This window comes from Balaenoptera ricei, chromosome 10, assembly GCF_028023285.1.
Source record: "Balaenoptera ricei isolate mBalRic1 chromosome 10, mBalRic1.hap2, whole genome shotgun sequence".
NCBI classification, from domain to species: domain Eukaryota; kingdom Metazoa; phylum Chordata; class Mammalia; order Artiodactyla; family Balaenopteridae; genus Balaenoptera; species Balaenoptera ricei.
In genome coordinates, this window is record NC_082648.1 from 102,994,317 (window position 1) to 103,021,652 (window position 27,336).

General features: G+C 61.1%; 1 protein-coding gene across 5 annotated transcripts in view; it reads right to left on the bottom strand.

The window, feature by feature from the left end:
* The window catches only part of WNT7B (Wnt family member 7B), a 51,233-nt gene that overhangs the window by 18,290 nt on the left and 5,607 nt on the right, over positions 1-27,336 (bottom strand). For 4 of the 5 annotated variants that reach the window (XM_059937166.1, XM_059937164.1, XM_059937165.1 and 1 more), the window contains exon 2: positions 6,673-6,899. In XM_059937166.1, the coding sequence (XP_059793149.1) occupies positions 6,673-6,899 (227 nt within the window). The remainder of the gene's footprint in view (positions 1-6,672; positions 6,900-27,336) is intronic. The other variant, XM_059937162.1, reaches the window with a different exon arrangement.

Here is a 27,336-nt window from a genome sequence, read left to right on the forward strand (position 1 = left end):
CCTTCCCCGCCCCCCCGCAGCTGCCCCCTGTCCCCACCAGCCGGTTCCCGGACCCCCGCCGGGGCACAGGGCTGAACCGTGGGTTCAGATCTCTAGTTCTCACCGGCGTGTGACCTTGGCCAAGACAGGCTTCCGTGGGCCTCAGTCTCCCCATCTATGCTGTGCGGACAGGGGAACCAGGAGCGAGTGGTGTTTGTGCAAGGGCCCGGCCGCAGCGCCCTTGGAAGGAATGGTGGTCCCACAGTGGCGGCAGGAGTGGTCCCAGGTGGAGACGGACCGAAGTCTGGGCCAGGCCTTGCCCTTGGAGGCCGGGGGTGGAGGCCCGCCCACCTGGGATCTGTGTCCTGCTCGGTGGACCAGAGCCCGGCGTCCTGGACCCCTTGTCCGTGGAGCCCTGGGCAGATGTGCGTGCCAAGGAAGCAGAGGGTCTTCCTGCCCCTATTCTGAGGAGAGACGCCCCCCAAGTCCTGCTAGCGTTGGGGCCCCAGCCTCAGCCCTGGTGCGGGTGGGTAGACGGGGGCCCGGAGAATGCGAGGCCGTGCCCAGGGTCACACGGTGGGACCGCGGCAGCGCCCTCCCCCTCCCAGACCCCATCCCCCCCACCACAGTCTGTCCTGTCTGTCCGGGCCCTGCCAGTGAAGGTGGAAAATTCCCATCCTGGATGAGTTCCAGGCGGACCTAGAGGAGCCAGGTGGAGGGATCAACCAGCGCCCAGCCTAAGCCCCCAGCTGCTCACCACTGGCAGGTCCAGAGCCTGGTCGCCTCGGATCCACTGCTCCCGGGAGCAAGCTGGCCTTCCGGTGCAGGGGGCCAGAGCCAGGGCCACCTGGAGCGACCAAGGCTCGTCACATCCTGAACCAGGAGTGGGCTTGGGGCACCCTGCCTCCAGGAAAGTCTTTCTCATCCTGACATTCGAGGCCCCAGTTCTCCCCAGTATCCTGGCTGCCGGGACCCTGAGCCTCGAGCCTCGACAATGTCTGCTCTGCTGCCTCAGGCTGGGCCCCCGGGACGGGGGTGGGGGTGGGGGTGGGGAGTGACCAGGACAGACAGGACGAAGCTGTGTGTCCCTCAGAGCTGGGGCCTGTGGGCCGAGAGGGCGTGCCCGGTGCGAGGCCCAGGCCCAGGCAGGCTTCCCAGTCCAGCCCCGTCGGCTCCCCCAGGGCGTCCTGGGTGCAAGGCTCCGAGAGCAGGGCTGGGTGGCCTTCACTCCACTGCCAGCGCCCTGGCCCTGGCCTGGCAGACAGCAGGCGCTCGGAGCTTGCGGCTGAGCAGTTACAGGGGCTGCCAAAGGAAGCCACCCTCACGCCCCTGCGCTGCCCCAGGAAGCAGCTGGTCAGCGACCCCCTGCCCTCAGCCGAGCTGGAGGACGGCGTCCTGGGAGAAGACGGTCAGACGTGGGTTCAAATGTCCGCTCTGCCCCTGACCAGGGTGACTCCGGGCAACTCCTGACCCCTCTGAGAGCAGTGCCACCAACAGAAGTCTCACACGAGCCACGCAGGTCATTTTAACTTTTCTAGTTGCCACATAAAGGAAAGTGAAGATAATTAGGTGAACTTAAATTTGGTAACATATTTTATTTAGCCAATATATCCAAATATTACCATTTCTACATCTTAATTTTAAAAGATCATTAAAGAGCTATTTTACTTGCTTTTTTTCTCTCCAAGTCTTTGAAATCTGTCATGTATCTTACACTCAACGGCACGTCGCAGTTTGCACGCACCAGATTTCAAGTGCTCTCCTGCCCACGGTGGCCTGTGCCCCCAGAGTGGACAGTGCAGCCTTCGTCCCTCCTGGGGACTCACGTCGGACCTCCCTGAGCCTGGTCTGCAAGCCCCGGGCAGGGGGCTGGGCATGCAGTAGGTGCACAGGGCCTGGGAGCTGCCCTTTCTCCCCCAAGGCCCCGGCCAGTGGCCGACCTGGAAGCCCCCAGACCCTCGCCTTTCAGACACTCAGAGGTAGGTCACTCTGCTCCCTCAGACTGTCCAGAAACCGATGGCCTTTGCTGAGCCCCTACTGCAGGCAGCCAGGAGGCTGAGGGCTTGCTCCCAACGCAAATCTCACCCACAGAACAAACGGGCGCCACGTGAGGCAGGATTAGGGGTGGCCCCTATGCCTGGTCATGTCCGAGCGGCACGTGATGGGCGGGACTCAGTGTTCCATGGCAGCTCGGGGTGGGCGGGGGCCCGAGTGCACGCAGCTGCAGCCCCCATGCCCGGTGCCAGTGGGTCCCAAGGGGCTGGGCTCAGGCAGAGATGGGGCAGTGGGCGGCAGGAGCCCCTCTCTGCCCAGACCCACCTGTGCCTTCCTGGCCTTCAAAGCGCTCACACCTCAGCCCACAGCCCTCCAGCCGTGACCCCTCCTGCCGCCTCCGTTCTCCCCACCTTCCCGTTCGCTCCAGACGCTCCCACAGTTCCTGGAAAATACCGTCCGCTTTCTGGCCTCTGGGCTTTGGCACATGCTGTTCCCTCCACCTGGAGCCCCCTTCCCTGCTCTCACCTTCAGGCGGGTCTGGGTCACTCTGATCCTCCCTCGGGTCTCAACGGACACATCACCCCACCAAGGAAGCCCTCGACAACAGTCCTCATTCCGTTATGGCGCCTGTTAGAAATGCCCTGCCTTGCTCGGGATCCCTGGGGGCCCTGAGTTTCTAACGGGTGTCCCTGGAATACGAGGTTCACCCCTGACTCTCACGTTTTCCCCGTCCTCCTCCCGCACCCCATGGAAGAAGACAGCTGAGTTGGGGACACATTCACGCACCCCACCCCCACAAGCTCATTTCCAGGTAACGGAAGAGACGGGTAGGAGGGGTCAGGGTGGCCCAGCCTCTCTCTGTAGGGGAGGAAATAGGCTTGGGTGGGCTCGGGTGGCCAGAGGGTGGAGGCCGCCAGGCATGAGGGGAGACCGCGTTGGTGGAGGGAGGATTAGAGTGGGCCTCAACTCCCCAGAGGAAGCACAGCAACTGGCACCCAGAGGGCCCCAGGGCAAAGCGGCACAGGGTCATCATAAGAAAGATCTATCTTATGTGGAGTAGTAAGCTCCCCATCCCTGGAAGCATACAAGCAACAGCACCAGGTGCTGGGAAAGGAGCTGGAACTTTGCACAGGCATTGATTTGCGCCTTTAAAGGGTTTGCCTTCAGCTCTCAAGATCTAGGCACGGCCCAAGGTCATAGGCAGGGCCTGAAGGGGGCCTGTCCCACCCACCCAGGCCATCCCCCCTCTCAGGGCCAATCATTAATTGGCACCGCTCGAGTGGCTGCCTGCCAGCCCATGGCCCGGCTCCGATCCCGTGCCCGGGGCACCTGCATGCCTCTTACATGGGCTGGCCTCGCTGCTCAGCCCGACTTCCTGCTTGTGACTCCCAGGAGTTTAGCCCTGCGAGGAGCAAGGGGCCTGCTCAGACCACCATCACGGCACGCAGAGGCACTCCTGCTGCCTGCGGGACTCAGCCCAGCTCAGCCTGCAGCCAGGGCCCTCCTGGCTGAGAGCTGGGCCTTCCTCGGAGGGCAGCGAGGAGCCAGGGAGGGCTTCAGCCTGGTCGGGAGACAGTCTGGGTGTTAGGAAGCCCACCCACCGGGGGCAGAGAGCAGAGAGAGCCTTAGGCAGGTGCTGAGCTGGTCCAGGGCTGACAGACCCGGGGGGATGAAGCACCAGGGTGTGACTTCAGCCCCGCTGTGGATGAGGAAGAGCCAGGAGGGGTGAAAAAAGGCGTTGCCCGGCCAGGCCAGCGGGGAAATCAGATGTGAATAAGCAGGCAGAGGGGAAGGGCCTCCCAGGGTGAGAAGCTGCAGGAGCAAAGTCCCACAGGAGGGAAGGGGCCCAGCAGGCTCGGGGAAGAGAAGGAAGTCAGCGAAGGCTAAAGCTCTAGTTTCGAGAAGAGATGGAAGGAGGCAGGGGCTACTCAGACGCCAAGCTAGGAAGCTAACTTTATCCTGGGCACTAGGGAGCTACTGTAGGTTTTGGAGGAAGGGAGTGACATGGCATGGACGGGGCTGGGAAGGAGGCAGAGGGAGGAACTGACAGCTGCCAGAGGAGGGCCAGAGAGGCAGGCCCGCAGTGGCCATGGGGCAGAGCGGGGGGATGGACAGAGGAGACAACTCCAGGTTTCTGCTGGACGACTGGGTGGTGAGGCCAGCAGGGGAGGCTGAGGATGGAGATTTCAGCAGCAAGATGCTGAGCGTGTTGACCAGAGGCTCCCGTGGGTCAGCCGCGCCAAGTGGTCCACAGGGCGCGGCCATGATGGTCTTGACGCCGGGGGAGAGCTGATTGGGGCGGGGCTGGGAAGGAGCAACCAGAGGCTAGAGGAAGCCCAGGTGAGCTGGGGCCCAGCCAAGGAAGAGGGTCAATCGGCCACACCAAGGTCACTAATGGCCGGGACAGGGGTGACTGGAGTGAGAAAATGAGGGACGGGGACAGTGGGTGTGGACATCTTTGCCAAAAACTCTGCCTCTGAAATGCTCGTGAAAGTGAGAGGGGGTGTCCTAGGTGGGCTCTCTAGAAGCAGAGCCTGAGATGCCTGATCCCAAGGGGAGCTCAGGGCGTGAAGAATGTCACAGAGCAGCCCCACCTGCACAAGGGGACTTTATACCCTCTGCATCAGCCCATCCTTGGCTGTAGGCACCCCTCCTCTCTGTGGGCAGAGGGCTAGACTCCAAGAAGGAACAGCTGTGAGCTGTAAGCCGAGATCCTTACAGCACCAGGGGCTGCTCTCAGGGAAAGTGATGTGGGTCCCCTATGCGGGGGCCGGTCGCTGGCAAGGGGGCCAACGCCACTCCTCTGGGCTTTGAAGGGTGCATAGGAGCCCGGCATTTACTACTGGTACTATTGGTGAACTCCCTGCCTGGGGCCTGACCCTGAGGAGAGGATAAAAGAGGCCAGGTCTCCCTCACCACCTATGTCTTGAGGTCCTAAATGAAGGGCAAGCTCCCCCCTGTCCTCAGGCCACAGGACCAGGTCCACTGCCCATCCCCCTTTGCACAGGGAGGCAGGGAGGGCTACCAGAAAGGGGGTCTGAACCCAGCTCCCCCGTGTGGCCACCGGCCACCGCACCACTCCCCTGGCCTCAGTGTCCTCAGCTGTGCAGTGGGGATGGTCACAGCTGCCTCGGAGCCCAGGGTTCTGGGGGGGAGGAAGGGGAAGAGGACGGGGAGTGCCAGGCAGGCAGGTGGGCACCTGGCATGAAGCGGGCACCGGTGCCCATGCCCTCCCAACCGCGGGGGACGGGGCAGGCAGTCCCACCCTCTCCGCTGGCACCTGAAGGGAGGAAGCTGCACTTGGGTGGTGGGGCCCTCGGGAGGGGGAGGTACCACCCTCCTGGCTGTGCCAGGTGGCACCCACAGGCTGCTCACCGCAAAGAAGCCCCTGGGGGCTTTCCCTGTGCCTCCCCCAGCCCCACGCAGGCGTTCCAAGCCCTGCAGAGCTCAGCTCTGGCCTCAGTCCCGCCAGCTGTGACTCCGCTCGAAAGGCCCAGGCTCCTTGGCCCTCTGGGAATGGAAGGACCTGCTGTAATCACACGTTTGGAGGCTCACCTGTGCCCGCAGGTTGGGGTCTGGGATAACAGGGCAGCCCCGTATGCCCGGCACTGTGTCCCCGTATCACTCTCTGCCCTCTGACCCTCACAATGGCCTTGGGGGGGGGGCCAGGTCGTCTCACCATCCCCACTCTCACTCATTCAACAGCTGTTTATTAAGTACCTACTGCACACAGGCACTGGGAGAGGCGCTGGGGACCCAGATAAGGGCCCGCTCGCTCAGAGCTCAGGTTACAAACGAGGAAACTGAGGCCCCAAAGCCCCGAGGGCCAGGCCCAAGGTCACATAGCAGCTCCAAATCAGGTCAGGCTCCGCAAGTCCCGCTTCTCCCTTTCACTCCTCAGTCTCCTTCCCTGTAAAATGGGCACACGGGAGCCTCCCCCGGGGCCGTGAGGACAGGGAGCGGGGCGTGCGGCCCAGGGACTGTGCAAAGCGCGGGGGGGGGCTCGGCCTGCAGAAATCTGGATGTGCCACTGCCCGTGGAATCGGAGGCCGTCCCAACTCCCCCTGCACAACCCCCCAGCCCTGCCCTCCCTCCAACCAGACTCCTCCCTGCCCCCACCTGTCACACTGCTACGCCCTGCTGTTCCCTCTGCCCAGAGTCCCTTCCACTCTCGGAACCACAGCTACAATCATCCAGCACTTCCTGTGGGCCGGGCACCTTTCGCATCAAGCCCCCCAGCCACCCGCTGCAGGAACCACTACTGTTATCCCATCTCCAGACACAGACGCAGAGACATGGAGAGACAAAGCCTCGTGCCTAGGGCCACCCAGCTGCCGCGCATCAGCACGGCGTGCCTCTAACCGCGGCACCACCAGCCTGCCCGCTCACATCCACGCGGGACGGTGTCCCCCAGCCTGACAGCCCAGAGCAAGGGCCCTCGTCCATTCACACAGGCTGGCTCCTGTCGACACCTCCCTCGTTCCAGACGCGGCAGTGTCCCAGAGGGCCAGGCCAGGTCCGGGTCTCCAGCAGGCCAGACCCAGAGAAGTGCTGTTACAGCAAAGAAATCAGCCAGTGGGTGTAGAAAAGCGAGCGTGGGCTGCCTGGCCTGGCCTTCAGTGGGTGGGCCGGTGGCCTGGCCCCCAGGCACCCAAAGCCCCGAAGGCGGGGTCCCCGCAAGCCCGGAGGCGCCCTTACCTACTCGGAGCTCTTGCCCGAAGACAGTCTTCTCGCCGAGGGCGGAGCAGTTCCAGCGTCCGAAGCGGAACTGGTACTGGCACTCGTTGATGCCCATCTGCGCCCCCTCCCCAATCACGATGATGGCATCGGGCCGGCTCTGGCAGATGGCACGCTGCCGCGGGGCCAAGCCAGGGATCTTGTTGCAGATGATGTTGGCTCCCAGGGCCACGACGGACGACAGCGCTCTGCAGGGGGGAGACGATGCCCAGGAGGTGAGACCCCTTGGCAGGCTCCCGCCAGCCCGCGCCTGCCACTCTCCCCACTCAGTCCCTCGGCCAGCGGGCGTGTTCCAGGAGCCCACCTCCTGCCAAGCTCTGCCCGCCAGGGCCCAAAGCACAGAGCCCTGCCCTCAAGGACCATGTTCCACTGACCTGCACACAGGATTCCAGCTTGAAAAGGCACACACACCCGTGCCCCCTCAGCTTGAATTTGCAGGAACGGGATTGCAAGAACCACGGGATCACAAGTTCCATGAATCAACAGTCCCGTGGAATGCAAGAACCACGCCTCTCTGTGCCTCGGAATCAGACACACAGACCCTTCGTGGATTTGACAGTCACCAACTTGGGACTGTCCACAGCTGCCCCCAAGCAGCAGATCCCAACTCCCAGACAACTGAGGCTTTCCCATCACTTGCAGACCCCCGGCTGCCTCCACCCCAGGGTGCCTGGACCAGGCAGGCTGCTAAGTAGGCCGGGCAGGCCGGGAGCCAAGCCCACCGGGTCCTGACTGCAGCCACAGCCCGTGTGTGACCTTGGGGAGACATTCTGCCTCTCTGAGACTCAGTCTTCACACCCATGACATGGGGTATAAAACACCTTTCTCCCCCTCTCCGAGGGGAAAAAGGCTGCACACGTGGGGATGACTGTTGTTATTGTTTCTGGAAGACCGGGTGCACTCAGAGGAGGAAACAGGAGCTGATGTGAATTGAGCACCTACTGTGTGCTGGACTCGGCAGGGTGCTTTATTGCAACATTGTGTCCTCAGAGCGGTCCCCTGAGGGTGCCTTGTAATTAATCTCCCAGCACCCTGCAGGAACTGGGGGCACTTGCTGGGCTCTTTCTCTCTTCGCCTGGGTGTCATCAGTGTGATTGTTTATTTGTTTAAGGAGGTGAAATTCACATTGCAGAATGTTAACCATTTTAAAGTCCTGTGGCATTGAGTACATTCCCAATGTTGGTCAACCACCACCTCTATCAAGTTCCAAGGCACTGTCACCACCCCAGAAGGCAACCCCCTACCCCTTAGCAGTCACTCCCCTAGCCCCTGGCAGCCACTAATCTGCTTTCCGTGCCTGTGGATTTGCTGGTTCTGGACATTTCATACGGATGGAATCATACAACATGTGACCTTTTGTGCCTGGCTTCTTTCACTTAGTATAACCTCCTCAAAGTTCATCCTCATTGTATCATGAACTTCCTTCTTTTTTATGGCCAAATAATATTCCATTGTAGGGCGAGATCGCATTCTGTTTATCCCTTCATCACTGATGGACATTTGGGTTGTTTCCACCTTTTGGCTGTTGTGAATAACGCTGCTCTGAACATGTGCACGCAAGTTTTCTTTGAGTCCCTATTTTCCATTCTTCGGGGCATGTACCTAGGAGTGGAATTGCTGGGTGACGAGGTAGTTGGTTTTGCTTTCTGAGGAACCGGCAGGCTGTTTCCCACAGAAGCTCCATCAGCTGTTTGGTTTTAAGCACCCAGGGAAGGGACAGCAAGCTGAAAGGAGGCGGGCTGGGTTCCGCAGACCCACAGCAACAGCTGGGTTTCAAGACAGAGTCTGGCTTCCAAACAACAGACCAGGGGGCAAAAGGTGGGAGTGGGGAGGCCACGAGGGGCTCCCCAAAGCCGCTGCGCAGGCCTTGGCCTCCTGGCACGGTGAGTTCCCTCCTTCTGCCCACAGCCCGCCAGCCCCTTTCTTGAGAGAAGCGAGTCAGTGTTTTTCCAGGGCAGCCGAGCACCCACAGCCAGATGGGAAAGTCCCCGTGTGGCCTGAGCCCACAGCACGTGCTGCGACAGGGACGCCCCGGCGACACTCAATCCCCGTGGCCCGCCAGCCCCACCCACTAATCTGGCCAAGACCCCCCTGGGTCTCCCACTGGCACAATGGGCAGAAACGCCCGAGGCTGGCGTGGAGGAAGAGCTTCTGGGCAGGCGGGGCTGGGAGCGGGCTGGAATCTGGGGAATTCAGCCCAAAGTAATTGTAGATGCTCAGAAAACCGACCCGGGGAAATGAGGTGATGGGAACCCTGCCGGGCACCAGCCTCCAGGCCTCGGGTCGGAGCCTGAATGCTAAAAGCACATTCCCCATTCCCAGATTCTTCCAGCAGGCTCTGGGCTGCCAAGGCCCTGCTGCCCAGGGTAAGAAGCCTTGCTCCTGGGGGCAGAAGTTCAGACAGATGGGGTCTAACTGGATGCCCCTGGGGGCAGAAACAGATGATTGCAGCCCTGGTCTCCCCACTCCAGGCAGGCCACCCCTAGCACCCACCTCCCCCAACCCCACCCTGATGGTGTCCCTGAGAGCCCACCTACAGCTCCCTGGGTTCCTTTGATCAGAATCGGAGCCCTCCTAGGATCTGGCCTCTGACGACCCTGCCACCCCTGCTTGCGCTCCTCCCTCTGCCTGGCATGCTGGTCTCCCTCCCTTTCTTCTGTCTCGCAAACTCTCCTGCCCTTCCAGGCCCAAGGGCAAGCCCCACTGGGCTCAAACCCCTCTTCCCCGGGCCCCAAGGACACGCATTGTGGACACTTGCCCCTCGAGTACCAACCTCACCCCTGGTCTCATGGTCGTTGTTTCCACCCCTGGCTCCCCCACCAGCCCGCAAACACGTCGAGGGCAGTGCCAGGTCTGAGCTGGCCCTAGGGTCTCTGGGACTGCCCCGTGTAGCCGACCATGAGTATGGAGTGGATGAATGAACGAACGAAGGAATGAATACTCAGGGATTATGTCAAAAAGAGCTCCTGCAAGTCAACAAGAAGACAACCACATTTTAAAAATGGGTGAAGGACTTAAACCTTTCTCCAAGGAGAGACAAATGGCCAACGAGTACGGGAAAAGATTCTAAACATCAATCATCATTAGGGTAATGCAAATCAGAACCACAGAGAGGAAATACCTCACACCCACCAAGATGGCTATGATCAAAACAGCAGAAAATAGCACACATTGGCGAGGATGCGGGGAAACTGGGACGCTTATGCATTGCTGGTGAGAATGTAAAATGGTGCAGCCGCTGTAGACAGCAGTTGGGAAGTTCCTCAAAAAGGAAGGACCATAGAACCCAGCAATTCCACTCCTAGGTGTATGTTCAAAAGAATGAAGGCAGGCGTTCAAACAAAAACCTGTACACAAATGTTCATAGCAGCACTAGTCACAATAGCCAAAAGGAGGAAATAACCCAAATGTCCATCAACGGATGAATGGATAAACAGAATGTGGTCCACCCAGACAATGGAATATTATTTGGCCATAAAAAGGAATGAAGTACAGACACATGCTACATGGATGAACCTCAAAAACATTATACTCAGTGAAAGAAGCCAGACACAAAAGGCCACATATTGTACGATTCCTTTTCTATGAAATGTCCAGCAAAGGTAAATCCACAGAGACAGAAGCAGGGTAGGCCAGAGGCTGGGGGAGGGGCTATGAGAAGTCACTGCTTCCTAGGTGTGGAATTTCCACCTGAGGTGATGGAAACGTTACGGAACTAGATAGAGGTGATGGTTACACAACACTGAGGATGTATGATATGCCACGGAATTGTATACTTTAACACGGTGAAAGTGAAGTGGCAAATTTTATGTTAAATGAACTTTGAACACAATTTTTAAAAATGCTCTCTGGGCTTCCCTGGTGGCACAGTGGTTAAGAATCTGCTTGCCAATGCAGGGGACATGGGTTCGATCCCTGGTCCGGGAAGATCCCACATGCCGCGGAGCAACTAAGCCCATGCGCCACAACTACTGAGCCCACGCGCCTAGAGCCCGTGCTCCGCAACAAGAGAAGCCACCGCAATGAGACGCCCGCGCACCGCAATGAAGAGTAGCCCCTGCCCGCCGCAACTAGAGGAAGCCTGAGCGAAGTAACAAAGACCCAACGCAGCCAAAAATAAAATTAATTAATTAATTAATTTTTAAAAAATGCTCTCTGTACACAGGACTTCCACACCCCCGGCCATAGGTGGGATCTGTGGAAGAGGACCAGAGGGGCCTTGCCCGGCTGGTACCCTGTATGCTCCTCCCAGGCGACTGGTGCTGATGCAGTAGGGGGATGGGAGCCCCCAGCCATCCTCCAGATGTCAGTGTGTGGATTAGAGGTAAAACAAAAGCTTCAGAGAAGAGAGTCGCACTGTACACCAGGAGCAAAAATAGTCAGATATGGTTGATAATTCAGAAATGATTTCAACATTGTCTCCCTTAGACTGTGGAGATTTTTTCCCCCTAAAGATATTAAATATTCCCATTCTGAGCACCTGCCTGGGACAACACAGGCCTCCGCTGTGTCTCAATCCTCTCTTTGCAAGATGAGCCTTGCCATCCCCATGTTACAGGAGTGCGGACTGGAGCTCAGAGAGGCTAAGGGACCTGCCCAAGGCCACACAGCCAGGTCTCTGCTTCCAGAACTCAGGTGGAGACAGCACCGTGGCTCAGAGCACAGCACACAGTCGGAGCGTAATATAGGAGACGGCCTGGAGTGGGAAACTACACCCACTCTTCATTCTCAAAACACACCTTACATCCTCCCCGTGCTTAAAATCCTCCAGGTCACTCGTTAATTCGTGCAGGTTTCTGGACAGCTGCCGGTGCTAGTGGTTGAGCTCTGGCAACCGGTCCGGTGCCCCGTGCATCCCCTCTCCCACAGTCTGACCACTGGCCTCCCTGAACAGGCCTGGCCTGCCTCGCCCCAGGACCTGGCCTCACTACACCTGAAGACCTGCCTGCACTGTTCCTTCCACCCGGAGGGGACGGGGCTGCAGATGTGAGTGGCGCATTAAGAAACCGTCCGAGTGGGAAAGGGGTAAAAATACACGATCGCTACAGAACTGAGGCCCTGCAGGAGACAGGAAGGCGGACGCAGGCAGCATTCTGGGGTAGCTGCAGTTTGGGGTGAGGACATGCTATGGGCACTCTCAGCAAGATGCCCCACCGGGTGGGCCCGGCTCTCACCCTCTGGGAGGCTGCCCGCCCTCAGCTGCCCGCCCAGGTGCCCCAGGAGAGGCTGGCAGGGCGGCTCTGCGTGGCCCTGAGCACAGAGAAGCCGGGCGGGGCGCTCGTGTTTCAGTTGCTGACTTTTTCCATGGAAAATTCTGCTCTGGGCTCATCCCCCTGCGCTATTCAGGGAGGGGCCTCGGGACACAGGCAAGATGCCAGGGGGAGTGGGCAAAGCTGAAAGTCTAGAACTTTCCTCACTCCTGGCCTGGGCCAGTACCACGAAGGGAGCTCGGAGGAGGAGGGTTTCAGGCCCTGCAGACAAGAAGCCCCCACCTCGTCCCCATCCCCGGGGGCTGTGGACAGGGCTCTCTGATCTCAGACCAGAGGGCGCTGGGTTGGAGCCCGGCATTGTGCAAGGAGGGGGCTGCCACTGAACAATCAGAAGATCTTTCTCCTGCCAGAGCGGTCCAAGTGGATGGGGCTGCCCCTAGGACGAGGGGGTTCCAGTGGGGCTGAGGGGCAGGTGACCACTGCCAGGTGACAGATGGGCAGAGAAGTGGCCAAGAGCGGGGGAGGGCCTTTGCTGTATCATTAGCTGGGTACCAGGCTGCCCACCTGGCAGCTCTGTGGGGAGGGGTTAGGAACATGAGCGCTGGTGCGGGCCAGCTTGTTTGGAACCCTGGCTCTGCCTTTTCCTAGCTCTGAGACCTCAGGCAAGTTTCTTAACCTCTCTGTGCCTCAGTTTCCACATCTGTAAAGTGGGAGTAATAATAGCCATGATACATCACAGAGCTGCCAGGAGGGGTACTTGAGTCAAAGTACATGGCACTTCGTAGCTGGCCTGTGGTGAGAGGTCATCGACGTTGGCCATTATTAACTAACCCTCACAGCCTCCCAGTAGTGGGAGCCCCATTACTGACCCTCATTCACTGAGCCCCCAGGATCCAGCCCCCTCGTGGGGGGCTGTTTCTATCAGGGGGACCGATGCTTAAACCGGCAACTCCAAAGCCAGTGGGTGCTCACATCAGCCACTGAATCCACCACCAAGGGGTTCATTCCTGGACCAGCTCTTCCCTCTGACCCAGCAATTTCACACTAGGGTCTATACACCCAAGAAAAGTAAGCACTTACATCTGCCAAAGGACATGAACGCGGGTCTCCAGCTCAAACTGGGAACAGCAACCCAGGCGTCCATCACCAGGAGAATGACAGATAGACTGCAGTACATTCACCCAGCCAGATGCAAACCGCTTACACGGACGACTCCCCCAGACACCACGTGGAGTGAAAGACGGGAGAACCTCGATGCTACCACGTATAAGAAGCTCCAGGCCAAGCGGAACTCAGAAGTCAGAAGAGAGTTACCCTGAGGTGGGAGGCGCTGATGGGGGGGTGCCACGGGGAAGCCTGCTCTGCTGGGGGCCCGAATGCTCTCTGTCTCGAGCTGGGCAGGGGTTACACAGGTGCCCGTGTAGGTGAAAAGGCATCAAAATGCCCACTAGAGATTTCTGCACTTTATGTACGTTATACCTCGACAAAAAAGTAAACTGTTGCAATACAAACGTTTACAGGGCTGGCAGAACAAGGCAAGAATACAAACTCCAAGTTTTCTTACAAAAATTAAAATAAAGAAAGCACAATTAAGAAATAAAATGTGAACATTAAAAATCATTCCTGGATGCTTTGCGTGCCCGGCTTTGAGGGGTGCAAACCCCTCCTGCAGCACATGCTCCTGGGGGCTGCTGTGGGCTGGGCCCCCGCCCCCTGCAGGCAGAGCTGGGTTAGGCCAGAGCACAGCCCAAACCCAGGCTCAGAGGCCCGGGGATCAAAGGGCATCCCCAGCCTGGCTCTGATGAGGGCCGCCCCCTGCCTGCCTGCCGCCCTCTGCCTCTGCCTGGACTCCGTCCACAGATGCTGCCAGCCTGTTCCCACTGGGCCCTGATCCTCTGGGAACCCTGAATAGAGAGGCAGGCTGCCTCAGCAGCTCCTGGGGCAGTAAGAAGCGTGGGCGCAGGAGATGCTGAGGACCGTGAGAGTGGAGGGAGCCCTTCGTGAGCGGGGCAGTGCCCTCCTGCCCTTAGCCTGCGCCTGGCCAGCGCTCGGGGTTGGGGGGCAGAGCTGCCCACCTGCTAGCGGTCCTCTGCCCAGAGGAGCTGGGCCCACCAGTGGGGCCAGACCCTGACGGGCAGCCTCCTCCCAGCGCTGCCCAGCTAAGACCCCTGTCTAGGCCAAGCCCCAGTCCTGCCATGGCCCAGCCTTAGGGCTCTTCCTTGGGAAACAACAGCAGGGACCCTGAGGACCCAAGAGGGGTCAAGTGGGGGAGCCAGGGTCTCACCGAGGCTCAGGATTAGAGCCATCGTGCCCTGCCCTGTCTCTGTGTAGGACACCCCTGCTTCGTTCAGGAGCTAACGCCCTCCAAACCTGCCCCAGCAGCTAGGAGTCTAACCTAAACCCCTCATGCTGTTGGACTCAAGGTGGCATGAGCACCTACTGTGTGCTGGACTCTGGGCTCAGGGGTCCCCTCAGTGGCGGGGCGGGGGGCAAATGTTGTGATAATAATTATAATTATTATTGTTATTCCTCAGAATAAGGACTGAAAGGTCCAGAAGGTCCAGCCACCTGCCGAGTAGCTCAGGGAGGGAGGGAGGGAGGGAGGAAGCCGGGAACAGGACCCACATCCTGGCCCCAGACCGGTCAGTGTCTCATCACCCCGTCCCTGACCCTCAAAGACAGTTGGAGGGGTCACCTGTCCACCTGGAGAACCATCCTCCCCCATCGGTCCCTGGGGGCACGAGGCTGCACTGGGGCCCAGCTACACTGGGGGGACCTCCCAGGGGAGCTGCTGAAGGAGGCCCCCAAACCTGTGCCAGGCCCTCCCCACGCAGGCCGCGTGCTGCTCCAGGGTGGTGGCCCATCTCATTCCGCACTGTGCAGTCTGCCTGGCCTGCGCCAGGCCCAGCTGAGCCTCAGTGGTCACCGTGGAGCTGCCGAATGGGTGGCGGACGGACGCATCAGCCAGCGGGGCTCGTGAGGACAGCTGGCACACAGCTGCTGGGCCTCCCAGGGAGAAGGACCCCGCTCGCACGGAGGGCAGGACGCTGCGGTTGGCACATTCTCAGCAGGGCGGGGGACCCAGGTGCACCCCATTTTCTCTTTGACTGTTACAGGTCGATAAAGAGCAGATTTGATTCCCACTTTACATACTGTTGAGCAAATGTCAGCCTCCGGATGAGGGCCAGCACTTCGAGTCCCAGGATGTGGGCAGGGTGCTGGGATTATGGGGGTGAAGCCACCCCAAAGTGCCCTCGATAGGGCACTGATCCACTGGCATCGGCCTGTCTTCCTACTTAAAGAGCCAGAGAGAAGTGGCGTCGTTGCCAGCCTGGGTCCACGTGACAGAACAGCCTCTCAGGCCCAGAGGAAGCCTCGCGCCATCTGATCTGTCCATGGGGCCTTAAAACGATGGCCACGGATGCGGCCACAGGAGCCGGGCGCCTCCACCTCAGCGCCTTGTTTCTCCTACAGATTCCCCGACAAGACCCCACAAACCACAGCCCAGGATAGAGGTGCCCCCGCAGAGGGCAGACGGCCTACTACGGCATGGACCCCCAGCTCCCTCCCGCTCAGCGCCCTCTCACTGGACAGAACACCAGGTCTAATGCAGCCCACCCATCCCCAGGGCTCTGGGTTGGAGCAGCCCCGGCCCCTAACCAACCACAGAATCCTGGGCATGTTCCCGAGGCTAGGACTGGGGCAGCACTCCATGGGGGAGACTAGGATCTAAGTACTTTCCGGAACCCAGACCTCATGACTGAGCCCACCGGGCCGCAACACCCCAGACCCCTCCCAGAGCCCCGGGAGCCAGGAGGGGGTCGCTGGGGGACATCCTGCTTTCCTCCTGGGGAGGAAGCTTGTACCACCTTTGGGAAGGTGAGCAGTGATGAGAGAGGGCTTCCCGCCGGCAGCCCACGGCTCCCTCTGCCCTCTGGGGCGGCCCACCCCACCCCCAGTCTGCCCCTCCGCCCTGCCCCAGTACCAGCAGGACACGGCTTCAGGGCCTGAGCCAGGCCTCCCGGCCCGGCCCTGGGCTGCTCCTCATTGGCCCTGGGTGCTGTCAGTCATGAGGCTGGCCCCGGGCACACCCCTACCACTCACTCTTACCCTCCAACACTCGACTTTCTGCCTCTGCACCTTCACCCTCCAGGTCCTCTTCCCAGACCTGCTGATCTCACCACCTCAGAGACCCTCCTCCGAGAGGCCTTCCCACCCACCAGCCCCCACAGGGAGCCAGGACTCTGTGCTTGACCCCCTCAGGCTTCTCCTGATGCCATTTGGGGCAGGGTCTGGCCACCACCACCAGCTGGGGGATCCCCAACATTGCCCAGCACCCAGCCAGGCTCTGAGCTAGCCTTGGACGTAAGCACCTCCACTCCCATGGAGGTGGGGACAGGCGGGCTGAGATGGCCAGATCCCCAGCCTCTCTCCAGGCCCCCATCCCTGGCCTGGCCCCGGCCGCCCCGCTGCCCAGAGCTCCTCCAGCCCACGCTCCTGGCCCGGGGTGCTTTGTAATTCTTCCTCCCCAGGCATCCTCCGGCAAAATATTTGAAGAATGTTCTAATTATCTGCGATCAGCCAGGGAGGCGAGCCGGGGTCCACTTGTCCAGGAAGTAACTCCGCAAATACCTGGGAGGGCGGCACCTGGCCCCCACGCCCACCCAAGGCTGCGTCCCTGCCAGCCTCTCCCTCAGGTGGGCAGGAGTTGGCCCGGAACTTTACAGCCACAGATGGCCTGGAAGAGGCTCTTCACCGGCTCTGGAGCCCAGCAGGGCACCATGGGCAGAGGGGGGGGCAGGGGCACATGCTGGCCTCAGTGCTCCTGCTTGTCAAATGGGGACAAGAATGTCTTCCAAGTCTGGGGTCACACTGCAGACCCCCTGGGCCACCATCACAGTCCCAGAGCCAGCACCGCAGGGTCCCCACAGCCTTCCCCTGTCAGCTGGATCAGGATAGAATGGAACAGAAGGCTGGAGGCTGGTGCAGCCAGTGCAAGGGCCCGGTGGCACGCAGGCCACCTGCCCCTGCTCCGATCTGCCTTGAATCTGCTCATCTCCTTCCCCAGCCGGGGCTCTAGGCCAGCTTGGGGGAAGCATGGGCTTGGGGACATCCCCAGACCTCAGGAAGGCCACTCCGAGGCTGTTCTGAGACTCAGTTTTCTCATCTGAAAATCGGACACAATCAATCCTCTGTTGGCAAATGGCTTCTCCCTCTACTGGGTCAGGAAGTACCTGAACCCCCTGGGGCGTGGCCGGAGGCGGTGCAGGGGAGTGGAGCGTGTGCAGAGGGCAGGCCTGATCGCAGCCTGCCCGACCATCTGACCTGTCGGCTAACCTGCCCAGTCACACGGCCTGCACTTATGGGGGCGACAAGACAAAAAACCACCCTTGTGGGAAAAAAAAAAAAAAATCTAACAAAACAAAAAGACCACCCTTCCTGAGCAGTGTCCCACACCCTGTCCTACTTCATCCCCATGGGGTCTCTTAAGGTGGGCCTTGCCAGCCCCCTTTACAGATGAGGAAACTAAGGCTTCAGGAGGACACCCAGCAGGGAGCTCCGTGGTGCTGGGCAGGGAGGAGGGTGTCCCAAGCAGCCTGGAGAGAGGCCTGGAGGCAGGAAGGGGCCCAGCTGGGCCCCCCACCTGCCCTGGCCTCAGTTTCCCATCTGCGGAGTGAGGGGCTGAAGTGACAATCTAGGTACCTGCAGCTGTATCCTAAAGAAGGTTCTCTGGGTTGGGGTCCTGTGTTCGAATTCTGCTCAGCCACTGACTCTCACTGGCCTCTGGGAGCCTCAGTTTACCCATCTGTCCAATGCTCGTGGGCAGGGCCTCCTGCGGGCTGGCTCCCTGCACCCGGGTCTGCCCGCTGCAATCTTTCCAGGCCACTGCTCCGCTCAGCTCGCTGCCCGCAGTGTTCCCAGGGAAGAGAGCAGAGCGTCCGCCTGCTCCCTCGCGCCCCCGGCGGGCGGCTGCCAGCCCGCCCTCCCCACATAGCTGGCATTCCTGGCCTGGCATCCTGGGACCCCACCCTGGTGAGAAACCAGGCAGCCTGAGGGAAAGCAGGTGGCGGGCAGGGGGTCTTGGGCAGGGCTGCGGCCACCACCATCCACCCCCACATCTGCCAAATCTGTGAAGTCGGAACCTCACCTAGTCATTGTGACCCTAAAATTTCAGGACTTTGACCTCTGATCTCCGAAACTTCCAGACCTCTGCTGGGCATTTAGGCCCATCAGGACACTCCTGAGTTCCGACCACACTGGACCAGCAATTCCCCCTCCAGGGCCACCCTGTCCCCCTCCAGCAGCCAGGCAAAATTCAAGGCTCAGCTTGGTACCCCCTCCTCCAAGAAGCCCACCCAGGTCTCTCCTCTGTTCTCCCTTCCTCCTGCCCAGCATGGTCACATCTAGGCCCGGCTCCTGAGGAGGCCTTTAGGGGCTGAGATTCAGCAATATCCGCTTGGCCAGGCCACGGCCACACTTCCTGCATCCTCTGCTGTGGCCTAGACCTTCCCTAGGCCTTACCCCTGACCTTTTGCCTTGCTTCAGGTACACATGGGGATACTAACACCCAGAGGTGCCAGAGCACCTGAGGTCCCACAGCGAACTGAGGCCCCAGCAGGGATGAGACCCCTGGCCTGGGCCTTGGCCTCGGCCCCGATGCCCCAGATCTGTCGGACGCGGGGGCGCCTGCAGGCCTGGATGACCAGGATGCCAGTCTGAAACCTCAGGACAGACGGATGGCCGGACAGGCGGGCGGAACAGGTGGGAGGAAGCTGGCAGGCCCCACTGGCCCATGGCCAGGCTGGGAGTCTCGGCGCCTAGTGGCTTGGCCAGCACTTCGGCCTTCCCGACCACCCTGGACACGGGCTGAGCAGCGGGTCTGGGGGCCAAGCCCCTGTGGCCAGTGGGCAGCGAGCCATGCCCTCTGTGCAGACTGCAGGGCTGAGTCCGTGCCCTGGCACTAAGCCTCGGGCAGGCATCCTGGAGGGTCCCTCTTCCAGGAACAGAGGAGGGTGGGACCCTGCCTGGGCCACTCAGCACCTCCGAGCAGAGTGTGAGCCTGAGTGAGCCCAGCCCCCTCCAGGCTCTCCCCCATTCCACAGCCCTGCCCTCTGCTCTCACCAAAGCTGGGGACCCCCTCTGGGCCAGAACCCCCTGCACAGTGCCCTCACCACCCACTGCTCTGGGCCGCCCCCTCCAAGAACTCCCGGGCCACCAGGGCCTCCCCAGCCACGTGCCTCAGCTTGGATGCCTTTGGGGATGGGTGCTCACCCTTCCAGGAGAAGCCTCCTCCACACCCCCCTCCACCCCCTTCAGCCTGGCTGTGATGACCTGAACCACCGGTGAGCGCTTCCCGGGGCTAGAGCACCTCCCCGAGCTCGGGGGGCCCCAGGGCTTGGCCCAGGTGGCCCGTGTCCTGAGCACCACCCTTGCCTTCCACTGCCAGCCCCCGGTTAAAGGAGAGGGGCAGTACCTTGTCCCCAGCCACCCAGCCACCTGGCAGGGATTTGGTGTCGGAGCCAAGAGCGGGACGGGGCTCTGCAGCCTTTCTTCCCACCTCTGGCTCTGCCCCAGGCCCTGTCTGTCTCCTCAGCATCCTTCCACTGCCCTGCCACCCTCCTGCCTCCCCCGCTTCCTCCCCCTTCCCCCTCCACTCCCCCCCCCAACCGCCGCAGGAGTCCCGACCACAGAAGGAAGGTCAGGGGTCGGCTCTGGGTTACACTCAGACTTGACTGCAAACCCTTGCTCTCTGCTCCTCTCTGGGACAGGATGGGAGACAAGCATGTGGCCCGGGGGGTCAGCCAGAGCCTCCCCTCCGATGCCCACTCCTCAGGGCAGAAGCTAGACATCGAGGACTTCCCTAGGCCGTGGAGTCACCGCAGCTCAGACCCTGCCTCACTCCTGGAGCTGCACAAGAGGAAATAAAGGAGAAGGGCCCGGGGGGGCGGGGGAACGTTCCGCTCCTTACACAGCTCCAGCAGCTGCGGCCTGGAGGGAAGCCCTGCCTGACCACACAGCCCCGATGTGGCATTTCCAGGCCAGTGTCTCCGGGGTCCCCCGTGCCCTGGGTGATGAACCCAGAGTACCTGTGTGCTCCGAACTACTGGGGACAGGGTGAGTGACCAGAGCCCAAGGCTGCTGATTCCCTGTCTGGTGCGCCACGGCACCAGCCTCACGGCCAGCCCTGGGCTCCTGCCCCGTCACCCCGTGCACACTCCTTGAGCACCCCGACGGCCCGGCGCCTGGCATCCCAGCCTATTTCATGGACCTGAGGCTCAGGAGGGTCACCCTGGGAACCTGGGCATGCTGGACACCATGCACCACCGCCAGGGCAGTGCCACCATGAGGGGTGACGCCGCCGCCAGGGCACTGCCAGGGGCTTGGTCCATTGGGGCCACCAAGCCAGCACTTTAGCCTGCTGCAGGGCCCAACCCAGGCAGACGGGGCACAGAGGACACAGGAAAGGCCCGGGGAGACGGGGGCAGCAAGGTGATGGACCTGGCTGCCGCCGGAGGGGGCGTGTCAGCAGCACCCGGAAATTCCCGGCACTCCCAGCCAGTCACCCTGGAAAGATGGGAGTCATCCAGGCACCCAGACCACCCCGTGTCCACCTGCGCCAGCACACCTGGGACCTGGAGGCCTCTGCCACCGCTGGGCAGCGGACCCTGACCAGGTCAGTGGGCCTCGCTGAGCCCCAGACACACAAGCAGCCATCTGACCATCCAACATGTGTTTACTGGGAACCAACCGAGAGCCGAGTGCTGTGCTGGGCGCTGGGGGAGGGGGCAGTGGTCAATCCCACAACCGCAGGCCTGGCCCCTCCAAGCCTGGGTGCTGACAGGGCCCCCCTCCCACACTCGGCCTCCCGTCAGCCCTGCAGATCCCTCTGGGGAAATCCGCCCCCTCCCCTCGGCACCCCCTGCGCCCGAGGCCGGCGGGACCAGCCTCCTCCCCTCTCCCCTGTCATCCACCCTGAGCCCAGGTGCTTTCCTTAGCTCTGGATGAAGCTACTCATCTCTGTCCTGCAGCTCCCCAGGCCTGGGGCAGCTGCCCTGCCCGCACTCCGACCTCACCTCCCACTGCCCACCCTACTCTAACCAGCCGCCACCCGCTCCCCATCCCGGTCATCCCGCCGCCGCTGCCAGCAACGCCATCCTCCTTCTCTCCGGCACATTCTTGAGGACCCAGTTCAGAGGTCACCTTCTGTGAGAGGTTTTCCCTGGTCTACCCTCACTGCAGACGAACTAGTGTTCCTGCTGTGGGTACCACAGGGCTTTGCATAATCATGCGGAAGGAAGGGGGCTTCCCAACTACACCTGCACATGTGGCCAGTCTCGTTCCCCTGGCACAGGGGCTGCAGTGGGTGCTGCTGGTGTGGAGAGCAAGCTCGGACTGCTGGGGAGGACGGGCGGGAGGGCAGGAGGGGAGAGGAGGGCCCCTGAGCATCTAGGCCTATCACCCGGATGGAGAAACTGAGGTCCAGAAAAGGGGAGGGTTGCCCACAAGGTTGCCTCAAGTCCATGGCACAAGGCACCATACACATGCTGAGCCGGCAGAGGTCACAAGCTGGCCAGCTGGGGCCACCTCCTCTCTGCTCAAGCCGGTCTCAGAGGGAAAAGGTCAGGGCCCATGGCCGGGAGGGACCCAGGGCAGGAATCTGAGGGCTTCTCGGCTCCCCCGCACCTACCAGGAAAGCGTCCCTCTGGCCCCAAATCCAAATGGAGGCAGCCCCTGAGCTTGAGAAAGTCCTCCCTCGGAGCCTCATGACTCCTGGTCAACGGACAGTTCTAACCAGCTGGGTTAGTTGGTTTCTCCACCCATGTGAGGTTACAGGCAGCGAATTAGAAGGCAGTGGAGTTTGCTGAAGGCAGGAAACCTGCATCAGCAGAATGCCATGAGAGGCAGTACAGACCTAAGGGTCAGGCAGATCCAGGTTCGAATCTGGGCTCAGCCCTGTTGAGCATGACCTAGAGGGTTATTCGGTGCTCTGACCTTCATGCTCCTCCCAAGTGGGAGGCCCTTGCTTAGCTCCCCTTTTCCGGCAGCCTGGGAGGGAGCAGATTCAAAGCAGACCCCAGATGTCTGCACACATTCACCCCACGAGAGAAAGCCTTTCCAGGGGGACCTGGTCCCGCAGAAGTGGACTGCAAAGCCCTGTGTCCCCAGTCAGGGGCCCAGGGAACAGGTAGTATGTTCTGGAGGAATTCCTATTCGAAAGGGTTTTGCAATTTGGGACAGTGAGGGCCTAAGTCTCAGCTCTGGATCCCTCGACACCCTGGCCCTTGGCACCCTGGCAGCACTGCCACATGCTACGGGGAGGGTGAACCCAGCCACCACCAACCCTTCCAAAGTCTCCTGCCAGGGGCCTGCTCCTTCATAGCTCCAGCTGGACATGGCACCAGGGCTTTCTAGCACAAGGAATACCTCTGGCCTGGGAGGCACGTGGAGAAAGGTCGGGAGCAGGGATGGCCATGGGGGGCGGTTCCAGAAAGGGATGGAGGCCCACAGGTGTCACTGGGATGGGACTGCCAGGGGCTGCTGACTTGGGCTCTTCCAGACCACAGCTGATGCCAGGGAGTTGCTTGCTGGGCAGGGTGGAGTACCCACCCTGAGGCCCGCTCCAGGCAGCAGGCAGGCTTTAGGGTCTGCGGCAACAGTGTCTACCTGGGGGCTGCAGAATTTTAGTGTCTTCTACTCACAGCCTCAGATCGAGCCCTTCTGGCATCCCCAGTGCCTCAGAGGCCACCTGCTCCGCCCCGAAAGTGGGAGAGGCATCAGTGGGCAGGGGGCCAAGCCCTGCTCTGTGTTCCGCTGCTGAGGCTGTGGGATGACCTGCCCAGGGCCCCAGCATCCCCGTCCATGGAGCAGGCCGACCACACCGCATGGCTGCCTCACACAGAGGACCAGGAGTTCTGGCTTCCTTCCAGGCAAGGCCTTTCCCCATCATCCCGAGCCCTCACTCCCGCGTCTGCTTGTATGCCTCCAGGGCTGGAGAGCTCACTGCCTCCCTGCCAATAGAGGGGCTGGCCCAGAGGATACGGATGCCCTGGGTGGGAGGCAGGACCGGGAGGGGGCCTGGGCAAGCGGAGCAGCTCTGTGATGGAGACCGGGAAGATGGAGAAAGGGAAGAGGAGCGCACCTGTGCCCACCCCCACCCCGCCGGCTGGCCCGAGGGGAGGCCCCTGCCCTGAGCCAGGGAAGGAGGACAAATGGTGGTTTTGTCCTTGGCCAGCCGGCGGCCCGCACCACACAATGACCCTTTCATCAGGCTGAGGGAGCCCTGGGCCGGGGTTTCATCTGACAAGGGAGGGCGCCGGCCTCCTGTCCCCTTGCTGGGGGAGTTGGGGCGGGGGGGAGGTGAGCTGTATCTGAGCTGGACCCAGGACCATGCAACATGGAGGCCTCAGGGAGCCAGCTGAAGCCCCTCCATCTGCCCCAGGAGGAGCGAGGCCCCAGGAGGTTAGGGGGCTGGCCACAGGCCACATGGAGGGGCCTGTTCTGGGTACCCCAAATCCTGAGCTGACAGAGGGTCTGCATCCCCACAGCCAAGACCTCCACCCCACCTCACCCCCTCGCCTGCCACCACCCGCAGGGTCCTTCCAGGGCAGTCGGACCATGGCATTGGTCCAGGTCCCCAGCCCAGTTCTGGGCTCCCCGCAGGCTGAGCAGCCCTGGCCCTCTGCTCCCCAAGGCTGGCATGAGGCTCCGGGGCACACGAGTGTGTGGGGAGGGCAGAGGCAAGGAGTGCAACTTGCCAGACCTGTGTCCATGGTGTCCCCAGAGAAGCCCAATGAAACAATGTGCGGTCAGGGCGTCAAAAATCAGAAATCACTCCCCTTCGTGGTGACCTCCCCGCTCCAGGGCACCTCCAACAGCTGCCTGTACCACCCCCGAGGCCCCAGAGATCCCGGGACTCCTCTCGCTATTGGACCAGAGCCGGGAGGGCTGTTACCCAGAGGTGACCTCAGGAAAGGGCCTCTCTCCTGGACCCTGACATTCTTGTCTGCCCACCTCAATAAGATGCTGAGAGGCTCCCTGGAGAGAAAATCTGGGTGAATGTGTTTGCCGGTGAGTATCGTTCCTTCTTCTAAGAGTCTCTGTTGTGCTCCTGTTTAGTCTGGGCAACTCCCATCCATCCTTCAAAACCCTGTCTAGGTGTCACCTCCTCCAGGAAGCCCTCCGAGATCCCCTAGAGAGTTCATCACTCTCTACTGAACAAGCACAGACACAGGGCCTCCCTCTGTCATGGGTGGCCAGCCTCCCTGCTCCTAATAGCTGAGAACAACCCCATCTTCTGAGCACTTACTGTATACCAGGCACCCAGCAGAGCTCGTCTCAGCATTTGCTTGTTGAAGTCTCACACCCCCTCTAGGTTACTGTTCCCATGGCCCCCACTGTACGGAGGACACAGCTGAGGTTACGGGATGCACCCAGGCAGTAAGAGGAGGAACCGTGATGTGAACCTGGTGTCTGCGTCACCATCAGGCCCCTTGGCTTCACAAGGACCAAAGGGAAACCTGGTTAGAAAATGGGCCCTTCTCCTGCGGGCCACAATACATAGCTGCAGGGCCTAACGCAGCCCTGGGAGGAAACATGTGGGGACCCACCTTCCCCTCCCGACCCTCCCGACTCACATACAGAAGGTCGAAGGAGTCATGTCCAAAATGCACCACTTCCCCCCTTTAACTAGTGGCTGACGAGCCTCACTCACATGTCAATGATGTCTCGAAGTTCTCTGTGATCAGAGCAGTTATATTCGCATATCTTGAGCTGGGGGGTCCCTTGGGGGTTGAGATTTTGTCAGGTTCCCCAGCTCGGCTCACCCGTGTGCACACCCCTCCACAGAGCCACACGTGCTTTTGAATCCCAGTGGCGTATGGGCCTGACCTGAGCCTGTGCTGGAAGGCTCTTCATTTCCAAGTGACCGACGACAAGCGTACTGAGGCCCAGAGAGGCCCATGGACCTGCTCGAGGCCACACAGCAGAGTTCCTCCCGTACCGGGACACGCACAGTCTCCTAGGCTAGGAGCTGCTCCTCCCCAGGGCAACCTGTCCCCGCCTGAGCCGGTGGCCCCATTCTGCCCCCACGTAGGCTGCGATACCATGGGACTGGGCCTGATTCAGCAGCCCCCTTCCAGGGTCATGTCCACAGGGCTTCTGGAACTGCGGTTGGCACCACCAATAAAGCCACAGCGGCAGAGCCGGGAAGAGGCCCAGCCTTGGCAGGGCAGTGGTGAGCGCCCTCACCCCCACGGCCAGGTGGTCGGTGAGTAACTGCCCCGTCACCATGACTCACCCTGCTCCCCAGAGTGGCGGTCACCATGAGAAACTCGTACCGGAAGATCTGGGGGGATCACTGCAGCCAGCCCCACATCTGGGAGAGGGAGGCCGAAACCGGAAGGGACCTGCCCAGGACAGTAGGTCAGCCCTGTCCTGGCACGAGGCCTTAGCCTGGCCCCCAGACCCGCCGACCCGGCACCGCAGGCCCTCCCCTCGGCCTGCAGTCCCCCACCTGCCCTCCCTTAGGCCCTTGCTGACCCCCACCGGCCCTGAGAGCGCCGGCTCTGACAACAGTGGAGAGCGGCGCTGGCCGGAGCTGCCTCGGATGGCCAGCCAGGCCAAGCTCAGAGTCCGGCAGGGGCTCGGGGCTCTTCCAGGCCAGCACACCCGTCCGACCAGATCAGTGGCAGCGGCCCAGGCATGCATCTGGGATTCGCTGTGCACGGACCACAGCCCGGGATGCGGAGCCGGGAGAGCAGCCCAGATGAAAGGGGCAGGATCAATTGTCTGCCAGTGTTTGTGATCCCAGCAATGGATGCCTTCTGGAAAGTTCTCTGGAGCAGAAAGAAGCCTCTGCCCAGGGCCCCCTCCTGCCCCTGGCATCCTCAGATCCCCAGGGCCAACCTTTGGGAGTATTCTGAGAAGGCTACTGAGATGGGCTTTACCAATGACCCCCAACAGTGATCGAAGCACTTTGCACTGCTGCCTCACCTGCATTCAGGCCTCGGCTCATAGACGGCCCACAGGGTCTTCTCTCCACACTCACATTCATTTGCATCACTGAGGACCTGCTTCCACCCATGGCATCTGACACCCCTAACCCTAACCCTAACCCTAGTCAGCCCTATGCCCACCAACAGTGGCAGGAGCCCCAGAGATGCCGGAGCCTCCCTTGCTCCCTCTCGGGAACGCTGGCGTTAGTTTCTGCTCAGGAAAGGCTGGCATCAGCACTTTCTTCCCCCTGGGGCTGAAGGTCAGGCTGGACTGACAGTGGGGCAGGGGTTGCTGAAGGCAGGGCAGGGGGCAGAGTCTGCCTTACCGCCCTCCCCCCCACACACACCCACTCCAGACCCCAGCACTGGTCCAGGAACGTTCGGGAAAGCTGTTGCCTTAGGAGAATTTCTGCCAACAAAGCTGGCGGTGCACACTCGAGGAGCGAGCCTCTGTGGGCACAGATGGCAGTCACGGCAGGCCTGGATTTGGGGTGCCAACCCCCAAAGGAAAACTTAGGGTCTGTGGAGGTGTACTGGCCACCACCTGCCCCAGAGCCCCTCAGCTGCGGCCCTGGCATCCCACTCTCACCAGCTCCTGAGCCCTGAGCCCACCTCCTCGTCCCAGATTCTTACTCCAAACCACCCGGGGAGGACTCCTGGTTTCCCACCCCTGGACACCTCCCCGTTAACGCCAGCCCTCAGCCAGCTGGCTCCAAAAGTGATTTCTTAAGCAGAGTAGCTACCGATTCCCTAGTAAGGCTTAAGATTGACATGCTGAGGGTTCTGGGGAGAGGGAGGCTTCTGGATCTCCACCTCCGACCTCTGAGAACCAGAGGCTTGAGATTTCAAGACCTCCTGAGTCGATCCAGATCCCAGGAGGGTCGCCACAGCGGGACTCTCTGGCCTGGCACTTTCCTAGCCTGAGTCCCCAATGATCAGGCGTTCCCCACCCGGCTCCGAGCCCTGCCCTGGGCGGCCTGCCCCCCCTCACCCCAACTCCAGGCGATGCCTCCGCAGCCGGGGCTGCCCGCCGGGCCTGGAGCGCTCTCTGCGCCCGGACCTTGTAATTATGTCCCACAGCCCGGGAAACCGCGGGCCTCGCAGCATCTGGCTGCGGTTGCGAACTTTTGTTTCAAGATGCGCGACTATTTATAGAAGGAAAACTGGTAGGATAGTAATTTCCTAGGAGCTGGAGGAGAAATTGGCTGCGTCTCTATTAAAAGGGGGCGGGGGCGCGGCGATTTATTAGGACTGCGGCCGCGCGGGGGGAGGGGGTGGCGCAGGGAGCGGGAAGGCAGCGGCTGCCCCCTCTGGCCGCGTTAGGCGACCCCGGACGTGGCCCGCGTGTAAAGGAGGGGGAGGGGGAGGGGAGGAGAGAAGGGGGGGAGAACTGGCTCTGAGGTTTAATCAGTAGCATCCAG